This window comes from Pleurodeles waltl, chromosome 3_1, assembly GCF_031143425.1.
Source record: "Pleurodeles waltl isolate 20211129_DDA chromosome 3_1, aPleWal1.hap1.20221129, whole genome shotgun sequence".
In the NCBI taxonomy this organism is placed as follows: Eukaryota; Metazoa; Chordata; class Amphibia; order Caudata; family Salamandridae; genus Pleurodeles; species Pleurodeles waltl.
This window is the reverse complement of record NC_090440.1, coordinates 151,950,223-151,974,234: the sequence shown is the minus strand read 5'-3', so window position 1 is coordinate 151,974,234 and position 24,012 is coordinate 151,950,223. Positions and strand designations below refer to the sequence as shown.

The 24,012-nt window shown below is 45.6% G+C and overlaps 1 protein-coding gene across 2 annotated transcripts in view; it reads right to left on the bottom strand.

Moving 5' to 3' along the window:
- Positions 1-24,012, bottom strand: part of RAB8B (RAB8B, member RAS oncogene family) — a 156,956-nt gene that overhangs the window by 86,658 nt on the left and 46,286 nt on the right. For both annotated transcript variants that reach the window (XM_069222008.1, XM_069222007.1), the window contains exon 4: positions 17,136-17,213. In XM_069222008.1, coding sequence (XP_069078109.1) covers positions 17,136-17,213 — 78 coding nt within the window. The remainder of the gene's footprint in view (positions 1-17,135; positions 17,214-24,012) is intronic.

Below are 24,012 nucleotides of genomic sequence, written 5' to 3'. Positions count from 1 at the left end.
TAAGCGGCTTGTCGTACACATTGCTCTCCTACAAAAGACTCATTTGATAGAAAATGAAGTGCAAAAAGTGCAGAAAAAGTGGAGGGGTAGTTTTATTCAGCGACCTATTCCTCCTATGCTGGGGGGGGCGGGGTGGGGGAGCAGGGGGTCTCTGTTTGGATTGCTCCCGGGGCTCCCTTTACATTAAGAAGTTTAAAGGCGGATGTGCAAGGCCAATACATATTCTTACACAGGGTATTAGATAGCCGGGAGCTCTGTCTGTTGAACATTTATGCCCCAAACACGGATGTTGCAGGGTTTTATCATCAGCTCCAACAGGAAATAATATCTTACACTGGGATGCCTATTTTGTGGGCTGGTGATTTTAATTGTGTCCTAGGCGGAACCCTAGATAGGGACCCGCCAAAGATGAACACTAAGTCGCACATGACTGCCAAGTTGCAGAATGTTATGAGGAATTTACACTTTGTAGATGTCTGGAGAGAGATGTACCCAAACTCTAGAATATTTTCGTGCTACACTCCCACCCATGGGGCTTACAGCCGCTTGGATAGATTTCTCCTTGCCAATGATGGATCACTTGACGTCCGCAGAGTTGTTTATCAGGTCCAGTTCTTATCGGACCATGCCCCTCTCCCTTTGAAATGCGCAACACACACATATCCAAGCCTGCGATCCCCCTGTGGCATCTTCGGCCTGACCTACTAGGTGATCCCGAATATAAACAAGACCTTCAAGGTGTGCTAAATGGTTATTTTAGTACAAATTGGGGTTCGGCTACAGCCTGAGGCATCAAATGGGAGGCAATGAAAGTAGTAATCAGAGGGGAAAGCCTCAGTAAAACGTATGGTATCAGGAAGCGCTTGGAGCAGGAGCTAACGGAACAGGAAGACATATTGGCAGCCTTACAGCACCAAGTAGATAACAGCGACGTGTCGGAGTCCAATTGCCTTGAGGTGCATGGCAGAATTGTAGACCTCTGGGATAGACTGGATAACTATATCCGCCGGAATTATAGGCAGCGTCTGTTTCGGAAAGGATACCGCACGGGTATTTGTTGGCTTGGCTTCTCCTGCAGGAGCGTCCCATTCCCATCATCCAGATGTTCTGCGGTCCTTCTGGAGAAAAGATTTTAGGACAGCTGCGGGTGAATGCGCACCTGCGAGAGCACCTGCGGAATATTTATGCTACACCAGGTGGTGTCGAGGACACTTCCAATTGGGAAAAGGAATTGTTAACTGGCTCTCTCTGCCGCTTATACTAATGGGGGGCTCTAGGGTTCCGCAGGGTGCCCCATATTTGGTAGAACAGGTATTGACAGGTTTCTACGCAGGGCTCCGTCCACACACCTGTTTCCATTATGGATGGTCTCCGGATGCCTCACCTTACGGAGGCCCAATCGGAGGAATTGGAGCAGGAGGTGTCCTTGGATGACCTGGTGAAGGCATTGGGAGGTATGTCGTCCGGGAAAGCGCCTGGTCCTGACGGGCTGCCAGTTGAATTTTATCGAACTTATCCCGCTGCGATTCAGCAGCGACTGTTGGAGATACTTCATGAGGTGCAGAGGGAGGGCCTTCTCCCGGAGAATATGCGGGAAGCACTGATAGTCATGCTACCGTAACCTGGGAAGGTGGCTGACGACTCTGGCTCCTATAGACCATGATCCATGCTAAATGTGGATGTTAAATTATTAGCTAAAGTTTTGGCCTCTCGTTTGAGTTGAGTGGTGACACATTTAGTTCAGGGAAATCAATGCAGATTTATACCGGGGAGGGGGAAATCATATGAATATACAGCGCTTAACACATGTACTACAGGAGACCCGTGACTCCACATTTCCCGCAGCCCTGGTGGCTCTTGATATAGAGAAAGCGTTTGACACCTTATCCTGGGAATACTTATGGGAGGTGATGCGAAGGATGGGTCTGTCCTGGGTGCGTCTTTTGTATACAGCGCCTCGGGCGAGAGTGTGTCAGAGTCCTTTACTATCGAACGAGGCACACAGCAGGTTTGTCCCTTGTCGCCACTGCTTCGCGTTGGCTATGGAGCCTCTGGCCATACTACTACTAGTCTGGGCTGGATAGGTGGGGCATCCATGTGGGGGCAAGAACGCATATAATATCACTGTATGCAGAGGATGCCCTGGTGTATGTCCAGACCCGGAGCGAGCAGTCCCCTTTTTGAGTATGATGGACATTTTTGGGCAGGTATCAGGCCTCCAAATCAATAGGCACAAAACTGTATTATTCCCGATGGTAGGTCTGTCGACGTTGGCGGCGCCTGAGTTACCCTGTTTGGGACTGTCCTTAGAGTCCTTTTCATATTTAGGCATTCAAGTGACGCACTCCCCACAACTGCAATTTACCTTAAACATGGGAAGAGTACTGGAGAGCCACAGTGCTGTTCAATTCTGGACCTCTCTCCCATTATCGGTTATGGGTAGAATCGCACTTGGTAAAATAATCTTTCTCCCCCGGTGCCTGTATGTTATACAGAATTCACTCTGTGAGCTTCCTCTTTCATTATTCCGGCAGCTGGATAGACTACTAATATCTCTAGTCTGGGCGGACAAAAGATGTAGAGTCCGCATGGAACTCCTGAAGTTGGACCTGGCTAGTGGAGGTCTAGGACTGCCAGACCTCTACCTACATTACCTAGCGGGGTTACTACAGTATGCATACCGGTGGTGCGAGGACACTTCCAATTGGGAAAAGGAATTGTTAACTGTCTCTCTCTGCCGCTTATACTAATGGGGGGCTCTAGGGTTCCGCAGGGTGCCCCATATTTGGTAGAACAGGTATTGACAGGTTTCTACGCAGGGCTCCGTCCACACACCTGTTTCCATTATGGTGGATCAGACCCTTTGTCAAGGCCGCTGAGGTGATGGATTTTGCGAAGTGGCGTGCAGGGGGTTGTAATAATGAGGGTGACTTATACCACAATGGCATGTTTATTACAAGGGAAGAAGCGGAGTCCCTGTTTGGAGTGGGTCGGGGGCAGCTCCTATAGTATAAGAACATTTCGCAGACGGCCAGAGGGATCTGGGTGACATTTCCGGAGGAGCCAGCTGAATCCCGCCTCCTGGTGACTCTTCTTGACCTTGTAGGTGACTGCGGTCTCCTGTCCCGAACTTATAAAGCTTTCAAGCATGACAGGCTAACTGGGACGCAGAACAGCAGGGGCTGCTGGGAAGCTGACCTGGGAGTGGCGCTCACAGAAGGAGAAAAGAATAGAGCCTGTTCACTGGTGCGGGATGTGACTAGCAATGCTCGATTTAAGTTGACGCACCTCTATTACTTGCATAGAGCATACCTGACACCTCGGCGCTTGCATGGAATATCTCCCTCAAGACCTGACAGCTGTGGCCATTGTGGGGTGCCGTCGGCTTCATTTGAACATATGGCATGGGTCTGTAGTGTTGTCCAACCCTTTTGGCGTCAGGTAGTGGAGGTGCTGAGGGAGGTCACAGCTGTGCGAGTACAGGTAATGATGAAACAGTGTTTGCCGGGCCTGCTCCCTATCCCTAAAAAGGGTCATAAAACAGCATATAGATTTGCACAGCTGGGGTTTATCTTGGCAAAGAGGCGTATTGCGATCCGATAGGCTAGCCCGCATCCCCCGCTGCTTGGCTGAGTGACTTAGCTGAATGGGCCACCGCAGAGGAGTGTCGCCTACGAAAGGTTTGAATGGATGAGCATGCTGACCGTGACTTGGAGCTCTGGCATGCCATGATTAATGAGTTATCTGGTGTGTGAGAGAGTGAGGGGGAAGACCCCCTTAACAGACGCTTCCACTTGCTGAACTCTGGATATAGTTAGGCCATTCATGAGTCTGGGGGTTATAGAGGCATAGCTGTGGGTTCTGGGGTTTTAAGGTGGGTGTGTCTACAGGGTTGGCTTTTGATGTGGGGATCGTCATGAGTGGACCTCCGCCTCATCTTCGTCCCTGACTTGTATATGGACTGTTATCCAGTTGCTACCACCCATGAAGTATCCAGCCTACCAAAAGTAGAAAATCTGATACTACCATATCACAGGTAAAAGTAAACGTACACCACAATTAGTGTAGATCAACAGCTGCCCGATTTTAAAGTACAAAAAGGGCCTAGTAAACAGACACCCTTAGTGCTGTGGAATCATCATAAAGTAACCTCTTTGAACAGAAATTAAACAGTATACTGGCACTCCCAACGAGTTGTTAATATTTCAAGTTCCCTATACGGGATACTAGTATAATTTCATAATCTCACAAGTTAGAAAAACGAACTCTCTGCCGAGGGAGCAAATCTGTACCCTCAAGTGAAGGTGTAATAGCCACAAGTTAAGGAACCCTGACTGTGCATATATATATATGAATGCTCACTAGCATACAAGCAAATACTCAAATATTCCACACAGAGTATGGTACATAGCATAAAGGTAACAACTATTAACCCCTTCGCTGCTAGGTCTTTTCCCACTCAGGTGCCAAGCCTTTTTTGGATATGTGGGGTAGTTCATGCTTAGGCCCTCATAACTTTTTGTCCACATAAGCTATCTACACCAAATGTTAAGGTATAGATACAGAATAACCCCCCCCCCCCCAACTGTAATGACTATATGACAGAAACTTAAGAACAGACATACAGTGTCTTAAGGCTCAGAAGACAATAACTTTCTATTGTACGATGTACATCGAGCCCTTCATAACAGAGGTCTGGCTTTCCTTAAACAGATTATAACACCCTATACTCCCCAACGACTGCTCAGATCTTCATCTGCATCCCTGATTCGTATTCCTCGGTTTAAAAGATCGAGATGGGGAGGCAGACCCTTTGCTTTCAGGGCAGCCCAACTGTGGAATTCTCTCCCGGTCGAAGTTTGATCAGTCGACTCTGAACTCTCCTTTCGGAAATCTTTGCGACCTTCCTCTTTCCCTTATAGGGTCTCTCGGTGGTTGTCTTTTCTGGTTCTGCAGTAGCACTGGGAAGCCTTTTGGCAGCCATGCACTTTATAAAATTCCAAATAGAGGGGGAGGGGGGGGGGGAGAGAGAGAGAGAATATATATATATATATATATATATATATATATATATATATATATATATACACACACATACACACACATATATATATGCACACCAAGCATATGCAATGGGTCTCACATTTGTTCGACTTAGAGCTATTAGTGTTGTAAAGTCCTAAACTGACTTTTCTTGCCACATAAATTGAAAATGAAAAGTAATACAGTTTTACATAAGCAAGCCGATTTAAAAGCGCCACGCCATGAGCATAATGGAGCACACAAAAGGAAACAGACGTTCGCTCATAGTCAAATGTATCAGCAGTTATGCAATTATCTATGTAACAGGGTCGATATCATGCAAAGCGCTCAACTACTTTCCAGTGAGATCGTACTGCGTAGGAAGTAAAAAGAAAAAGTAGCCCAGAAGCTATTTGGAAAACATGGAGCCTCGTATGTTTTCATTAGTTGGCTGGTGCACTCGAGGAAGGCTAAACACTGGAAAAGGCATGACGTATGCGTGCCTTTCACAAATGAAATCAAGCAAATTTTAAAAGGCAAGCCCACGGACCAATGAAACTGATGGGTGTGGTTAAAAGCCCACAGAGAGAAAAACATGGGCCAGAGCGCTTGCGCGCTCGACCCTGAAAATATACTCCACCTAGAGTACTTCCCATGAAGGCATCACCTTGAACCCATGGACTTCGTCAGAGTAAAGAAAACTGTGAGACCTGTATATCCAGTATCATTTAATAACCGAAAAAGGATAAACAGCTGAAGAGCTGTCATTGACAAGCCTGGAGCAGAAATCTACCACTTCTTCACTGTAGGAAGTTGGCTCTGTATATACTATTTCAAAGTAAGAAGTAGCATGCACAGAGTCCAAGGGTTCCCCTTAGAGGTAAGTTAGTGGCAAAAAGAGATAATTCGAATGCTCTATTTTGTGGTAGTGTGGTCGAGCAGTAGGCTTATCAGAGGGTAGTGTTAAGCATTTGTTGTACACACACAGACAATAAATGGGGAACACACACTCAAAGACTTACTCCAGGCCAATAGGTTTTTATATAGAAAAATATATTTTCTTAGTTGTTTTTTTTTTTTTTTTAAGAACCACAGGTTCAAGATTTACAAGTAATACTTCAAATGAAAAGGTATTTCACTCAGGTATTCTAGGAACTTTGAATAATCACAATATCATGTACAGTTTTGACAAAAATGACAATAAGCTATTTTAAAAGTGGACACAGTGCACAAATCAACAGTTCCTGGGGGAGGTAAGTAATTGTTAAGTTCACAGGTAAGTAAAACACTTACAGGGTTCAAAGTTGGGTCCAAGGCAACCCCAAAGTTACCACACCAGCAGCTCAGGGCCGGTCAGGTGCAGAGGTTAAAGAGATGCCCAAAACACATAGGCTTCAATGGAGAACAGGGGTGCTCCGTTCCAGTCTGCCAGCAGGTAAGTACCCGCGTCTTCGGGGGGGCAGACCAGGGGAGTTTTGTAGGGCACCAGGGAGAGGGGGGTAGGGAACACAAGCAGGCACAGAAAGTACAACCACAGGGGCGGCTGGGTGCAGAGAGCAAACAGGCGTCGGGTTTTGTATAGAAAGCAATGGGGAGGCCCGGGGGTCTCTTCAACTATGCAGGCCGGCACAGGGGGGGGGGGGGCTCCTCGGGGTTGCCACCACCTGGGCTAAGCAGAGGGTCGCCTGAGGGGGAGGGGGGAGTCGATCCTTCACTGGAGTTCGGTTCCTTCAGGTCCTGTGGACTGCGGGTGCAGTGTTGGTTCCAGGCGTCGGGTCCCTTGTTACAGGCAGTCGCAGTCAGGGGGAGCCTCTGGATTTCCTCTGCAGGCGTCACTGTGGGGGCTCAGGGTGGTCGCCGGGGAGTCTTCCCTGTAGTGTTAGTTTTCCGCAGGTCGAGCCGGGGGCACCGGGTGCAGAGTGGAAAGTCTCACGCTTCCGGTGGGAAACGCAAAATCTTTAAAGTTGTCTTCTGTTGCAAGAAAGTTGCAGGTTGTTGAACAGGGCCGCTGTTCACGGGAGTTTCTTGGTCCTTGGTTGCAGGGCAGTCCTCTGAGGCTTCAGAGGTCGCTGGTCCCTGTTGGATGCGTCGCTGTTCCAGTTTTCTTCGAAGATGAGACAGGCCGGTAGGGCTGGGGCTAAAGCAGTTGTCATCTCCGTCTTCACTGCAGGGCTTCAGGTCAGCAGTCCTTCTTCTTAAGGTTGCAGGAATCTAGGGCCAGATGTAGCAAAGGGTTTTCCCCATTCTGTGTCAATGGGAACATGTGTTTGTACATATGGCCCCTAGTTTCCTAGGTTCTGGGGGGCCCTAAATACTGAATTTAGGGGTGTGTTTAGGTCTAGGAGGGCAGTAGCCAATGGCTACTGTCCTTGAGGGCGGCTACACCCTCTTTGTGCCTCCTCCCTGTGGGGAGAGGGGCACGTCCCTAATCCTATTGGGGGAATCCTCCATCCACAAGATGGAGGATTTCTAAAAGTAAGGGTCACCTCAGGACACCTTAGGGGCTGTCCTGACTGGTGGGTGACTCCTCCTTGTTTTCTTAATTATCTCCTCCAGCTTTGCCGCCAAAAGTGAGGGCAGTGGCCGGAGGGGCGGGCATCTCCACTAGCTGGGATGCCCTGGGGCGCTGTAACAAATGGGATGAGCCTTTGAGGCTCACCGCCAGGTGTTACAGTTCCTGCAGGGGGAGGTGAGAAGAACCTCCACCCAGTACAGGCTTTGTTCCTGGCCACAGAGTGACAAAGGCACTCTCCCCATGTGGCCAGCAACATGTCTGGTGTGTGGCAGGCTGGCAAAAACTAGTCAGCCTACACTGGAAGTCGGGTATGTTTTCAGGGGGCATATCTAAGATGGCCTCTGGGTGTACTTTACAATAAATTGCACACTGGCATCAGTGTGCATTTATTGTGCAGAGAAGTTTGATACTAAACTTCCCAGTTTTCAGTGTAGCCATTATGGAACTGTGGAGTTCGTGTTTGACAAACTCCCAGACCATATACTCTTATGGCTACCCTGCACTTACAATGTCTAAGGTTTTGCTTAGACACTGCAGGGGCACAGTGCTCATGCACATATGCCCTCACCTGTGGTATAGTGCACCCTGCCTTAGGGCTGTAAGGCCTGCTAGAGGGGTGACTTACCTATGCCACAGGCAGTGTGAGGTTGGCATAGCACTCTGAGGGGAGTGCCATGTCGACTTAGTCATTTTCTCCTCACCAGCACACACAAGCTGTGAAGCAGTGTGCATGTGCTGAGTGAGGGGTCTCTAAGGTGGCATAAGACACGCTGCAGCCCTTAGAGACCTTCCCTGGCATCAGGGCCCTTGGTACCAGGGGTACCAGTTACAAGGGACTTTCCTGGGTGCCAGGGTTGTACCAATTGTGGAGACAAAGGTACAGTTTAGGGAAAGAACACTGGTGCTGGGGCCTGGTTAGCAGGATCAAAGCACACTTTCAAATCATAACTTAGCATCAGCAAAGGCAAAAAGTGAGGGGGGTAACCATGCCAAGGTGGCATTTCCTTACATTCACCACCTATTGTAGAACAGGGAATAAAGCAACTATGCTTCTGCACAATGCTATCAAAACACCACTAAGAAAGTTGCCTGGAAATGCCAGGCACGAAGCCCTGTTTGACCTTTATGGAGGAGACCAATCAGAGGATCAGTAGCCAATTCAACAGAGGGAAGCGTCAGATCCCAAACATCAGCAACTCTCCTTAGCATGTCAGCTAGAGAGGAACTCGCTTCCACAGGAAGGCCAGGTGGGGAATCAAGGCCCGAGGCTGGAGAAGAGTCCAAACCACTACCTGCCCCTAGATCAGCCAACTAACAATTCTCCATTGGAAGTGGAGCATTGTGCAAAAAACAGAAATCTCTTTCTCAGACAAACCTGAGGAGACTGCCCAGAAAAGGGAGGGAGGGTGACAGGCATGACGGGCGCCATACCAGATGTCAGACAGTGCCAAAATTATGCCGCCTCAACGTCAGAAGGGGACAGGGGCTTGACTTCAATCAGCATCGCCGGAGTCGGCTGACTGGATACTGGCAACGAAGGGGGGACCCCACAAGGGCTGTGCACCAGTGCTTTAACTGCTTCGAAAGCTGAAGCGGAAGGCCTAACTTAAGGAGAGAGCGAACCTGCCGGCGTGGACACAGTCAAGACATCTTGCACCTCCTTGGGGCCCACAGGTACTCCAGGGGAAGATGATGTCCCAAAGACATTGTGAAGTGATTCATAAAATTCATGCATCTGGGTCAGTCACCCCGGGACAGGGAGGAACACGCAGAGTAGACTCGGGCCTCGACTCCTAATCTGAGGAGTGGTGGGAGACTGTACGCAATTAAGTTGGCAACTGCAGGGACTTTGACCACTTGCAACATGACTTACAGCATGAAGTCAATGGTGAACAACGTCCATGAGAACGACTCCTTGAACAGCCTCGCAAACGGACCTTAGTACAAGAAGGAGACCAAAGGCGACGGGGAGTCTGAGATGGCTCTGACATAAGCTTCATACGACACACCCGTAGCAGCTATGGCCGAAGTTGATGACAGGAGTTGCGCACTATGCAGTTGTGGTGCTCACCCAGGAACCACATACAAAAAGAGTGGGGGGGGGGGTCCATGGCCGACATTTGTCATCCCTAGGACCCACATGGTTTAAATCCTGAAGACAGACAGGGAAAAGCAACTGTTCTGTCGACGAAGACGCCAAAGTAGGCCAAAAAAGGCCCAACAAACATTACCAGATCCACGTTGCAAATGCAGAAAAGAAGGAACTGACGGCGGTGTGTCAGAGAAGAAGTTATATGGACTCCACTGAAGTCACATTCAGTGGGCGGCGGGGTGTGTGTGTGTGTGGAGGGGTAGGGGTGCTAGAGGTGGGGGGTGGGGGTAGGAGAGGTGTTACAGATCCACCCTTGCACCTGGGGAAGATTCTTAAGTAAGGAATGTGTGGCTAGATGTTATGTTAAAATGTTTTATATAGTGCCATACTGCCCGGAGGCTTCGTAGCGCTAAGAAGGACCTGACATTAAAAGGAGCTGGAGAAAAAATGCAACATCAAAAAATAAATAAGAATAAATACTAAATTAAACTTAAAATAGCCATGGTTTAATGGCCTTTCGAAATTCCAACTCCTGTCTCATCACACGGATATTGAGGGGAAGTGAATGAAGTGTGGCAGGAAGATGCAGTATATATTCCATCTGATGCACCTTGCACCACTCTAAAGAGAGCCCTAAATGTGTGTTAGGTGATCTGATCAAGTGGGTAAGGAAATATGAACACATCACACACCTTTCAAAACACACTTAAATGGCTCCCAATGGAAGTAAGAAGCCTTTTAAAACTTGCATCCCATATTAAGCTGCCCTCAAGGGATCTCTACACTACCTTGCCTGCAAGCTGAACAACTATGCTGAGTAACAAGCCTTTTTCAGAAAGTGCACTAAGTGTATTCCATCTCACCAGCAGGACTGGCTTCTTCGGAAATCTTCAAGGAAGAGCTAAAGATCCTGCTGTTCCAAGGTACCTCATAAAAGACTATCCGATTTCTGGATGTACTCTCTATAATGGTCTGATCTGGACTGAACAAACCCTTGGGCTCCTGCTCATTTCATGCTTCTCAGCATGAATAAAAAATAAATACATTTACATACATTTGCAAAAAGTATATAACACTTCAGTACGTAAATATAAAAAAAATTGGCTACTTGCTAACATGTAAAGTGCTGTGTTCCCTCTTTTGGTCTTGTTAACGCTATATAAACTTAGTAAATAAACAACTGCTTAAGCTACCTTGGAAAAGGTCGCAAAACCTCAGAGATGCCATATTTACGAGCCTAGAAGAAAAGGCATATAACCGAGTTCTCAATGTACAACAACAGGAGATACGATATTTAAAGAAGCAGCCTATATTAACAGGATGAAATAGACTGAAATCTTAATGACTGAGTGTTTAAGCATCTGTAACGCTGTTCAGAGGACCATGGAAGAATTCAGCCAGCAAACGTTAATGAGTAACTGCCCAGTACAATCAATTGAGACTCTTCTGAAATAGGTATTTTATCTTCAATTCCAGTATTTCCACAATTATATGGTCATCTGGGATTCAACCCTTCCCCTCTGCGTTTGTTCAAGCAGAAGGATCAATTAGGCCACCTAACCAAACAATTTTATGAACCACCATACCTTGAGTGGTCAGAGAGTTATGCTTACTACCATCCAAGAATATGGACTGATATGACACATCTATTACTAAGATGATCCCCTAGCCACCAGTGTAGATGAGGCTGGATATTTTTCAAGCCATCTAAAGCCTGGTTCCACTGATCGTAAAGGAATTCTGTAAGGGACAATCAGAAAAACACCCTGGTAGTTTGGAAGTCCTCACAATATTATACCTACACATGTATGCAGGAAATAACATGTAAAGACAGCACTTGGTCATTCAATCCATAGACCCCTGAATGAGTCCACAATGGCTCTCCTGGGCAGAATTCAAAGCATCTAGCAAAGAAGAGGTTTCAGCGTATTTATCATGAATTCTGGAGCACAGGTGGTAGGCATACAAGCAGTAGTTAAAAAATAATTATTGGAACTTACAGAATGGTAACATCCTCTACTGATATTAGCCATTCAGACATAAAATTTAAAAATATTCAGTGTTGAGCATCCATGCAGTTGATCACTGTCATAATGTTGTAAAATACGTAACGTCCTTAGCACCGCAAAAAGTGTACATTCCCAAATTTAAGGCACCTAAAGGAAAGGGTCTTATAGTCACTATCCATGTAAATGAGATAACTTCATTTGAGTGGGGAAAAACGAGAAGGTGGGTGAAGTGATACTAAGCGATAGGAGACTGAGGTAGAAAAGAATATCCCCTCTCTATCTAAATACTGCTTTATCTCCAAAGCCAGGATCTCAGGCACTCGGATGTGATGAGTGGAGTAAGATAGAAGTAATTATTATTTTTTACAGAGTAAGTGAACTCTGGAAAGGTGATGCATTTCCTAGTACGAGACTGGGCCTGTAGTGTGGTTAGTTTTACGTATTCATTGCGCTTTAGCTTCAGGCTTTAGGCCTTTGTGCACTTTGCCCTGAATATATTTTATTCATTTGCTGACAGCTTAGAGCCTCTGTGCACTTTGCTCTACATGCTTTTTATTAGGCTTCGTACTGTTATTTTTCAAATAGCCAGTTCTACGGTGTTGTTTTTTATTCATATCACACTGTTTTGCCTACTTCAGCACTGGAGTTCTCCATAACATATTTACTCTGTGCTTCAGTCAAGGATACAGTCTGGTACATTGCCGATAGACGTGGTAGGAGTTTAGACTTGGCATTCCTGCGTAGGGACATTTTGTGATCACGATGACATGTTAGTTATAAAATCACTTCCTTGTCCCAATACACGCAAGAGGGAGATTCCGACCAGGGAACCACAACTAGACGCTGACTGCCTCGTTGCAGATGCTGAACCAAGATCACAGGTCTTTGCTCAGGTATGAGGGCTGATGTCTCCACAGTGATTCTAATAGGCAAGCTAGAAGCTTAACATGCTGTGCTCTAAATAGAACAAGCAGAGGGAGAGTAGAAACTGTTAGACAATATGATAGCTTTGTTCTTATGTTTTACTCTCCTGGTGACTATTTCAATCCTACTGTGTTGTATCGTTCTGGTTATTGCGGCTCACGCCTTAATATCTAAAATACAGTCGTTTTATTAAAAACATTATATAAAACTTATACTATCTTTGTCATTTGTAAATGAGATCATATTGGAAATAAGAGAGTTGGTTTGGATCTGAGTAACCACGACTTCCCTGAGAAGTTCCAAAGATGTCATGCGCTCGGCTGCCGAATCATTCCTTCCACATGGGAGAAATGAGGCACTGCTAGTTAGCCGGAGCAAAAACCGGATTTAGGGTGACAGAGTTCTTTACACGTGGGTCAGACTCAGTCCCCCACACCGTTATAGATCCTGCTACCTAGAAATCCAGTAGTCTCATTTAGAATAATGAGAGTCCACGCGACAGGCCTGCCATTGGTATAGCAATATTGCTATATATGTCAGCAGCACTGAAGGCAGTGGCCCCACAAAATATTTCCTTAGATGTTCAAACCTTGGACGACTGTCTCCACTAGAACACATTCACTAGAAGTAGGATTTTCAATGCATATAAATCTGATCCACATAAATATCTTTGTAGACTTGGCAGTACCTACTAGATTTCTCTAATAAAGACAAATGCTATCAGTAAATATTTGGTCCCGGATTTTTTGCACAAAAGTATTATACTCAGCAGCAGCATTCTTCAAACAGACCTGCAAACATGCCAGGCTTGGTTTGTTCCTTTTTCTATGGTCTTGCAGACCTACATACATGCCTGAAATACCAGTTAGAACCTACCACTCTCACGATTTGGCCCACCGGCATGCTACACTCATGATAACTGGGATGAGTAAATCTTGATGGATAAAAAAAAAAACAAAAAAAAAGAAGGAGTACAGATTTTCTTCCATTTAGGCCCACCGAAAAAAATACTTCAAATTATCACATTGTTACATTAGACGATTTATTGCTAACGTCGGATTAAAAGTAACTTTTAAAGCAAAGGTGACCACTTTCTTGCACCAAACTTTTGAATATGATGCTACCTCCCATTCAGGATCACTGAATATAATAATTCAAATTATCACATTGTTACATTAAACCTGACATTGCTAACATTGGGTTTAAAGTAACATTTGAAGCAAAGGTGACCTTAGAAAGTCACCACTTTCTTGCCCCATATTTCTAGTACTCTCTTCGGACTAACTGCAGCAGTTGCCAGCCAAGATAGCCTGCTGCCCTCACATTGTTTCCCTTCTGGGAGCACTTCACACCTCTCAATGTGTCTTCTAGAGGGAGGAAGAATGACCACCTCCGGCAAAACCGGTTTCCTAGGAGGGGTGGGGTTCATTAGACAGGACACACCTCCAGGGTTTGCCCATGGTTCTGTCTCGGGAAAGAAGGATCCGGACATCTTGGACATGGGCAGAGAGATGTGTTGTGGAATTGTTTAGTGCCAATCCCAAAGGAAATGTATAAAAGTGGTCAGGATGGCCCCGGAAGAAATTGTAGCCTCATTGGCTAGTAAGTGCTCTCCACCCATAAGTTGGCATTAAAGTGGCACCTGTGGCTTCCAGCATCAGAACACTTCTGAACTTGGAAAAAGAACAAATTAACCTGCTGAATCGGTGGATCCCAGAATGACAGCTTGCACCAAGGAAGACTGCATCTACTGGATCAAACAGAACTTCAGAAAGAGAAGGGCTGCATATGCTGCTGAAACCGTGGAGAGAGACTGTTGGCAATGTGTTTTTAACCAAAAATAAGGGTCTGCTCACATCACCCCACAGGCCATGGGCTCCTAGAATACCATTAAATATAACCAGGCCAAATATGGGGACAAATATACAGAGAAACAGAACATAATCCAATTGATTTACATTTTGGTAGGTCACTTGCTCAAAAACAATCAATTCCAACGCTTCAACTACCCTCACTCTCGCAGATTTAAGGAACGCTTATAGATTCAAACCGAGAACTGGTGCATTGTACAAAAATCCATTTACATTTGTGTTTTACCTCTCTTCATGTACTTTACATATACCTGTATACACATTTATCTAGGACCATAAAATGAGCATGAACTTCATCAGCTCACTACATTTGACTGCATACATATATTTTCATGACACAAAGATCAACCCTAACAAATATAAAATATACATGACAAACATTATATATTTCCTGTCTCTTAATAAGAAACTTCCCAGCTGCACTTCTGGAACTCCCTGTCGCTACCATGGACAGAATACCATTTGCCAAGATAGTAAGGCTCCCTAGGTCCCTCTAAATTCTATTCTGTTTCCAGCTGCAATCAACTTATAAAGAACTAGGGGCCATATGTACGAACACATTTTCCCATTGACACAGAATGGGAAAAACCCCTTGCTACATCTGGCCCTTAATGGCCTCCTGACTTTGCTGATGTGGCAGGAAAAAGACGCACAGTGAAACAAGAAGTGCTTAAACAAGATGGGTAGAAGGGTAGGTCGTGACTGTCTGATTTGAAATAATACTATGTAGCGACACAGTTACAGCATGCCAACGAAGTGGTGTGAAAAGATTATTATGCATCACTCTTGCGTAAGGAAATCTGCAGACGCCACTCATGAGGGACAGAGGAGCCTTCGGGCAGATGGCACATGTGGTGGTGCACACAGCCACTTTATTAAGACATGGTAAAAAAAAGAAGTATGGGACGATCTCATTTTGCTAGAGATAGGATGGTTACAACCATTCTGCAATATAGCATGAGACAGGTCAGGTCTATGGGCCACTGGTGGTGGGGGTGGTGGTGGTGGTGGTGGTGGGGGGGGGGGTGGGAGGGGGAGGGGCTGTTTTTAAACAGATGGTGAGTGAAAGTTAGTGTGCTCTCAAGTGCAGGAGTTCGTGATTAATGAACAATTTAAGCTAACAGTTCATTTTCCTCCACCACATGAACCTCATGCAATTTACCCTGCATAAAATACTCACCCTTGTCTAGAGCTGGTAATCTGAGCGGGGTGGTGAAGGTCGCCTTTCCCCATGTGAAATAGTCATGAAGCACACTATAGCACTATTAGGATGTGGTTATATCAAAACTGGGGAGGGTAACAGCGATGCCTTTGGAGAGCTCTACTAAACAGCGTCTATTGGGGATTATACCAAAAAACAAGAATACAAAAGTCCAACAGAAATTTGCGCGCCGGGTCTTGGTGTTGACCAAGTGCTGCATTGCAATAAATGGCGAGACCAAACTCTTCCCTGAAGTGCCCCGATGGGAAAATGATATGTTAGAGTGGACTTAAGTTAAAGAATGTATGCAGTTAGAAGAGATGCACAGGTCCCGCAGGACTTGCAGGCCTGGGCAGGACTGATAGCAGATTCTGCAGGATGAGGAGAGGCATCGGGGACTCAGGCCCTCATTATGAGTGTGGCGGTCTCAAGACCGCCACACTTGCGATGGCGGTCGGACTGCCGCAGACAGGGCGGTCCGACCGCAGCTTTGGTCTACAAAAAAAAGACTGCCAAAGCCGTAAAGAGGGCCCGTGTGCCCAGACAAGTAAACTGGATTGCATTACTGGGTAGGAATAGTTGCACTTCATTTTCTTTTTGGCAGAAGACCCAGCATCTGTGAATGTCACAATTGGGATCAGGTGTGATAAGGTAATGAGATGCACTGGAAGCAACTGGGGAGTAACTTCAATCGTATACAATATGAATAAAATGCATATCATTACAGTGCAGTTATATTTGTCATATGGAATGTCAGTTGCTTACAATGAGCTTACACTGGAGATTTAAAACAAATAAATGTTAGGGAAAAAAAATAAAAAATAAAGTGCATCATTCCTAAACTGGAGCAAGGTTCTTGTGGGATAGGATACAAGGATGAGTGCACAGACAAAACGCCTGTTGCCTTTTTTTTTTTCTTTATGACACATTCTGCCTCCACAGTGAAGGTGTCTTAGTTGGGGTGTGCCAGCACAGATCACATGCCTGTCAGCCAGGCAGACAAGGCTGACTCCCGGCACTGCCCCTAACAGCCACTTTGCCCAAAAATGTTTTAGGTGGTGATCAGAGGCCATCGAAACTAGACATCGCACTTGCAAAGCTCCTATTTTTTGGCATATTCAGTTTTCGAATGTGCTATCACATAGCATACTGAAAGTGTAAATAGCTGGTTATTGTGTAATATTTTCAAATTGTAACCTTTTCTGTCTTCATGGTCTATTTTGCTAGTTTTTATTGTCTTCTAAGTTTCATTTCTTTGCTATTTGGTCATTTTGTCTTCTTCTGGGTCTCTATAAGCTCATTTTTTCATTTTATGAATATAGCATCCGAAAGCTTCATAAATATTTAGTCAAAATTAACAGAGCACAGCCAGTTATTTCTAAAAATGCACCCTACCAGATGACTCAAGTCGACCACAAATACAACATGGCTTTCAAACGTATTCAAAACATTATTTGCTTGCCTTTTCATTTATATTTGAGATATTTTCATAAATACTCACCTCTTCAATATTCCTTATCCAGTTTTTTATGTTTTCAAAAGACTTTTCATTTGTAATGTCATATACTAACATGATACCCTAAGGAAAAATGAAGAGTGAAAAATGGTCTGAATGATTACAGAGGCTTCACAAAATACAAGTGCATTCTCATTAAACAAGGCTGTTTATTTTGTATGGAAACATTTCAAATGAAAGCATGCTTTTGTTACATGCTACAGAGCACCTGTGTTTAACAGACACATTAAACAGTATCTTTGAATGCCTGTATTTGATTAAGTCCGCGCATAAATGCCAGAACTACAGCTATTGCTAATGTTAGTTTTAAAATATCTTTTGAATAGCACCATTTGTGGAGTCTGAGAACGTAAAAACGAACAAGTTACTTACCTTCAGTAATGCTATTTCTGGTAGAGACTAACTGTAGATTCCTCACCTTAGTGTCAGACTGGATCCACAAATTCTGAGCAGTACCTCTGCATGCCGGTAGGTGGCAGTGATCCGCTACGCGCCATGATGTGTGCAGTGCCTATATGGGCACCACCTTGACGCATGGACATCAGTTTCTTTTGAGACTATTTCTGAGTCAAAAAAATGGGAGCAAAGCCAGAATTATTTTTGACCAGTGTGCAGAATTTAACCAAATGGCAGGGTGAAGAAGCCGGTTAGTAGAATAGGAAGGGTGGGAGGGTTGGTGAAAAATCTGCAGTTAGATATAGTGAGTGGGTCAGAGACAGATATTTGTCTGGCATTCCTCACATGGCCTAAACCAGTGGGCTTGTTGGGAAACATGTCCCAGCACACTGGGAGGAAAGCTAAAAATATATATATATATATATATATATATATATATATATATATATATATATTGAAAATGTCACTTACCCAGTGTACATCTGTTCGTGGCATCAGTCGCAGTAGATTCGCATGTTCTGCAATAGCTCGCCATCTGGTGTTGGGCCGGAGTGTTACAAGTTGTTTTTCTTCGAAGAAGTCTTTCGAGTCACGGGACCGAGTGACTCCTCCTTTTGTCTCCATTGCGCATGGGCGTCGACTCTATCCTCGATTGTTTTTCCCCGCAGAGGGTGAGGTAGGAGTTGAATTGTAGTAATAGTGCCCATGCAATGGAGTGACTAAGTATGCACCTATTTAAGGTTGAGATGATACATATATAATTAATTGAAGGTAACTTCCAAACTGCTACAGGCTCCCGGGGAGGCGGGTGGGCACATGCGAATCTACTGCGACTGATGCCACGAACAGATGTACACTGGGTAAGTGACATTTTCAGTTCGATGGCATCTGTCGCTGTAGATACGCATGTTCTGCATAGACTAGTAAGCAGTTATTTCCCCAAAAGCGGTGGATCAGCCTGTAGGAGTGGAAGTAGTCTGAAATAATGTTCTTAATACAGCTTGCCCTACTGTGGCTTGTTGTGCGAATAACACGTCTACACAGTAGTGCTTGGTGAATGTGTGAGGCGTAGACCATGTGGCTGCCTTACATATTTCATGCATTGGGATGTTTCCTAGAAAGGCCATGGTAGCACCTTTCTTTCTGGTTGAGTGTGCCCTTGGTGTAATGGGCAGCTGTCGTTTAGCTTTAAGGTAGCAGATTTGGATGCATTTAACTATCCATCTGGCTATACCTTGTTTTGAAATTGGGTTTCCTGCATGAGGTTTTTGAAATGCAATAAAGAGTTGTTTAGTCTTTCTGATGTTTTTTGTTCTGTCAATGTAATACATCAATGCTCTTTTGACATCTAATGTATGTAGTGCCCTTTCAGCTACGGTATCTGGCTGTGGAAAGAACACTGGAAGTTCCACTGTTTGATTTAGATGGAACGGTGAAATAACCTTTGGCAAAAATTTAGGATTGGTCCTTAGGACGACTTTATTTTTGTGTAGTTGTATAAAAGGTTCCTGTATTGTAAACGCCTGAATCTCGCTTACTCTTCTTAGGGAAGTAATGGCGATGAGAAATGCCACCTTCCAGGTTAGGAATTGTATTTCGCAGGAGTGCATGGGTTCAAAAGGTGGACCCATAAGTCTAGTTAGGACAACATTTAGGTTCCATGAAGGAACAGGTAGTGTTCTTGGTGGTATAATTCTCCTAAGGCCCTCCATGAATGCTTTAATGACTGGTATCTTATATAGGGAAGTTGAATAGGTAGTCTGCAGGTATGCAGATATTGCTGCAAGGTGTATTTTAATGGAAGAGAAAGCTAGGTTAGATTTTTGTAAGTGAAGCAAGTAACCCACTACATGTTCTGGAGTTGTGTGTAATGGTTGTATTTGATTAATATGGCAGTAGCAAACAAACCTCTTCCATTTACTTGCATAACAGTGCCTGGTGGATGGCCTTCTGGCTTGTTTTATGACTTCCATACATTCTTGGGTAAGTTGTAAGTGCCCGAATTCTAGGATTTCAGGAGCCAGATTGCTAGATTCAGCGATGCTGGATCTGGGTGTCTGATCTTTTGGTTGTGCTGTGTCAACAGATCTGGCCTGTTGGGCAATTTGATGCAGGGTACCACTGATAGGTCTAGCAGCGTTGTGTACCAGGGTTGCCTTGCCCAAGTTGGTGCTATCAATATGAGTTTGAGTTTGCTTTGACTGAGTTTGTTTACCAGGTAAGGAAGGAGAGGGAGAGGAGGAAAAGCGTAAGCAAATATCCCTGACCAGTTCATCCATAGGGCATTGCCTTGGGATTGTTTGTGTGGGTATCTGGATGCGAAGTTTTGGCATTTTGCGTTCTCCCTTGTCGCAAACAAGTCTATCTGAGGTGTTCCCCAGAGTTTGAAATAAGTGTTCAGAATTTGGGGGTGAATTTCCCATTCGTGGACCTGTTGATGATCTCGTGAGAGATTGTCTGCGAGTTGATTTTGGATCCCTGGTATAAACTGTGCTATTAGGCGAATTTGGTTGTGAATTGCCCAATGCCAAATTTTTTGTGCTAGCAGGCTTAACTGCGTGGAGTGCGTCCCCCCCTGCTTGTTTAGATAATACATTGTCGTCATGTTGTCTGTTTTGACGAGAATGTATTTGTGAACTATTATTGGTTGGAAGGCTTTTAGTGCTTGAAAAACTGCTAGAAGTTCTAGGTGATTGATATGCAGTTTTGTTTGATGTACGTTCCATTGTCCTTGTATGCTGTGTTGATCGAGGTGTGCTCCCCACCCTGTCATGGAAGCATCTGTTGTTATTACGTATTGTGGCACTGGGTCTTGGAAAGGCCGCCCCTTGTTTAAATTTATGTTGTTCCACCACAGAAGCGAGAGGTAAGTTTGGCGGTCTATTAACACCAGATCTAGAAGGTGACCCTGTGCTTGAGACCACTGTGATGCTAGGCATTGTTGTAAGGGCCTCATGTGCAGTCTTGCGTTTGGGACAATGGCTATGCAAGAAGACATCATGCCTAGGAGTTGTAATACCATCTTTGCCTGTATCTTTTGTGTTGGATACATGCGTTGTATGATGGTGTTGAAATTTAGAATTCTTTGTGGACTTGGAGTGGCTACTCCTTTCGATGTGTCTATTATGGCTCCTAGGTATTGTTGTACCTTGCGCGGCAGAATGTTGGATTTTGTAAAGTTGACGGTGAACCCGAGTTTGAAGAGGGTTTGTATGATCTGATTTGTGTGATTTGAGCACTGTATGAACGAATGGGCCTTGATTAGCCAGTCGTCCAAATATGGGAACACATGTATTTGCTGCCTTCTTATGTGTGCAGCGACTACCGCTAGACATTTGGTAAAGACTCTTGGTGCGGTTGTTAATCCGAAAGGCAGTACCTTGAATTGGTAATGTATTCCTTTGAATACAAACCTTAGGTATTTCCTGTGCGATGGGTGTATTGGTATATGGAAATAAGCATCCTTGAGGTCTAAAGTTGCCATGTAGTCGTGTAGTTTTAGCAATGGCAATACTTCTTGTAGTGTGACCATGTGGAAGTGGTCTGATTTGATGAAAGTGTTCACTACTCTGAGGTCTAGGATTGGTCTCAGCGTTTTGTCCTTCTTTGGTATCAGAAAGTACAGTGAGTAAACCCCTGTGTTTATTTGTGTGTTTGGCACTAATTCGATTGCATTCTTTTGCAATAGTGCCTGCACTTCTATCTCCAGGAGATTGGAATGGTGTGTTGTTAAATTTTGTGCTTTTGGTGGTATGTTTGGAGGGAATTGTAGAAATTCTATGCAATAACCATGTTGGATAATTGCTAGAACCCAAGTGTCTGTAGTGATTTTCTCCCATGCTTTGTAATAATGACCTATTCTTCCCCCCACTGGTGTTGTGTGGAGGGGGTGAGTGACATGTGAGTCACTGTTTAGTAGTAGGGGTTTTTGGGCTTTGAAATCTTCCTCTATTTCTAGGGAATTGCCCTCCTCTATATTGTCCCCGAAAACCTCCTCTATACTGTCCCTGGTAACTGGACGGTGTGGCTTGTGAGGTGCTGGCTTGTGTGCTTTGACCCCGAAACCCCCCTCGAAAGGGCGTTTTACGGAATGTGCTGTAATTCCCTCTGCTCTGCGGGGAGTAGAGTGCGCCCATGGCTTTGGCAGTGTCTGTATCTTTTTTGAGTTTCTCAATCGCTGTGTCCACTTCTGGACCGAACAGTTCTTTTTCATTAAAAGGCATATTGAGAACTGCTTGTTGAATCTCTGGTTTAAATCCAGACGTTCGGAGCCATGCATGCCTTCTGATAGTTACAGATGTATTAATTGTCCGTGCAGCTGTATCTGCAGCGTCCATGGAGGAGCGTATCTGGTTGTTGGAGATGGCCTGTCCCTCCTCAACCACTTGTTTTGCCCTATTTTGTAAGTCCTTGGGCAGATGTTCAATGAGATGTTGCATCTCGTCCCAGTGGGCTCTGTCATAGCGCGCAAGTAGTGCCTGGGAGTTCGCGATGCGCCACTGGTTTGCAGCTTGTGCTGCGACTCTTACCAGCTGCATCGAACTTGCGGCTTTCTTTATCTGGGGGTGGTGCATCTCCAGATGTGTGAGAGTTGGCCCTTTTCCTAGCTGCTCCTACAACGACAGAGTCTGGTGGCAGCTGTGTAGTGATGAAAACCGGGTCCGTAGGAGGCGGCTTATACTTTTTTTCTACCCTTGGTGTGATTGCCCTACTTTTAACCGGCTCCTTAAAGATGTCTCTTGCGTGCCGGAGCATACCAGGGAGCATAGGCAGGCTTTGGTATGAGCTGTGGGTGGAGGAGAGTGTGTTGAATAAGAAATCATCCTCGACCTGTTCTGAGTGGAGGCTTACGTGGTGAAATTGTGCTGCTCTAGCCACCACTTGAGAGTACGCGGTGCTGTCTTCTGGTGGAGATGGCTTTGTAGGGTATGTCTCCGGACTGTTATCTGACACTGGGGCGTCGTATAGGTCCCATGCGTCCTGATCTTGGTCTCCCTGGCTCATGGTGGTGTGAGCTGGGGAGTGTGATGGAGTTTGTGCTGGTGAAACGTTAATCACGGGCGGAGGAGAGGGTGGTGGTGTAACTCTTTTCACCACTTTTGGTTGTGGTGTTTGTTCCGTCTGGAACTCCAACCTTCTCTTTCTCCTAATGGGGGGAAGGGTGCTTATTTTTCCTGTCCCCTGCTGAATGAAGATACGCTTTTGCGTATGGTCCACATCAGTTGCTTGTAGCTCTTCCTCAAACCTATGCTTCTGCATTTGGGAGGTTAGCGAGTGCTCTTCTGTATAAGAGCCTGAAGCTGGGTCGCTTGCAGTTTGTTTCGGCATCGAAACTTTGTCTGCGTGTTTTTTCGGCTCCGGGGTGACTTTTTTCCTTTTCGGGGCCGAAACCTCTCGGCGTCGATCTGTTTCGGTGCCGCTGTCTCGGCGTCGAGCCGTGTCCACACCGGCATCTCGGTGTCGAGGCTTGTCTCCAGCACTTTCTCGGTCCCGAGAAGGCTGCGTGCCGGTGTCTCGACCGGAGTCGGACGATCTCAGCACTGTTTGGGCCTTTTTCGGTGCCGACGGTCGGTCACCGAATTTATGGGTGGAGCCATGGCCGGATGGCAGTGGCGTCCCCTGGGCCTTGTAAATGTGTCTCTGTGTGGTTTTCGACGTCTTACTCACGGTTTGTGTATCGTCGAATCCTTCGGAGTCGGAGTCTTGGATCGAGAAGGTATCTTCCTCTTCTTGCTCCTCGAACTCTCGGTGGGCTGTCGGCGCGGACGCCATCTGAAGTCTTCTGGCTCGACGGTCTCGGAGTGTTTTTCGGGACCGGAACACACGACAGGCCTCGCAGGTGTCTTCGCTGTGCTCAGGTGACAGGCACAGGTTGCAGACCAAGTGTTGGTCTGTGTAGGGGTATTTATTGTGGCATTTGGGGCAGAAACGGAACGGGGTCCGTTCCATCGGCGTTCTTCAGCACGCGGTCGGGCCGACCAGGCCCCGACGGAGGATCGAAAAACTACCCCGAAGGGCACCGGAGCTCTTCGATCTTCGATGCGGTGTTGAATCTAAGTACGCCGATCCCGAACGCAACAATACCGACGAAAATCTTCCGAAATTAGCTAATTTTCCGTTCCGAAACTCGGAGCGACAGGAACACGTCCGAACCCGATGGCGGAAAAAAAACAATCGAGGATAGAGTCGACGCCCATGCGCAATGGAGACAAAAGGAGGAGTCACTCGGTCCCGTGACTCGAAAGACTTCTTCGAAGAAAAACAACTTGTAACACTCCGGCCCAACACCAGATGGCGAGCTATTGCAGAACATGCGTATCTACAGCGACAGATGCCATCGAACATATATATATATATATATATATATATATATATATATAAATAATAATAATAATAATAATAAAAAGGGCAACAAAAAGATGACCAGGGTAGCTCTGCGGATCTGTGCTGCTAGCACTAAATGAAA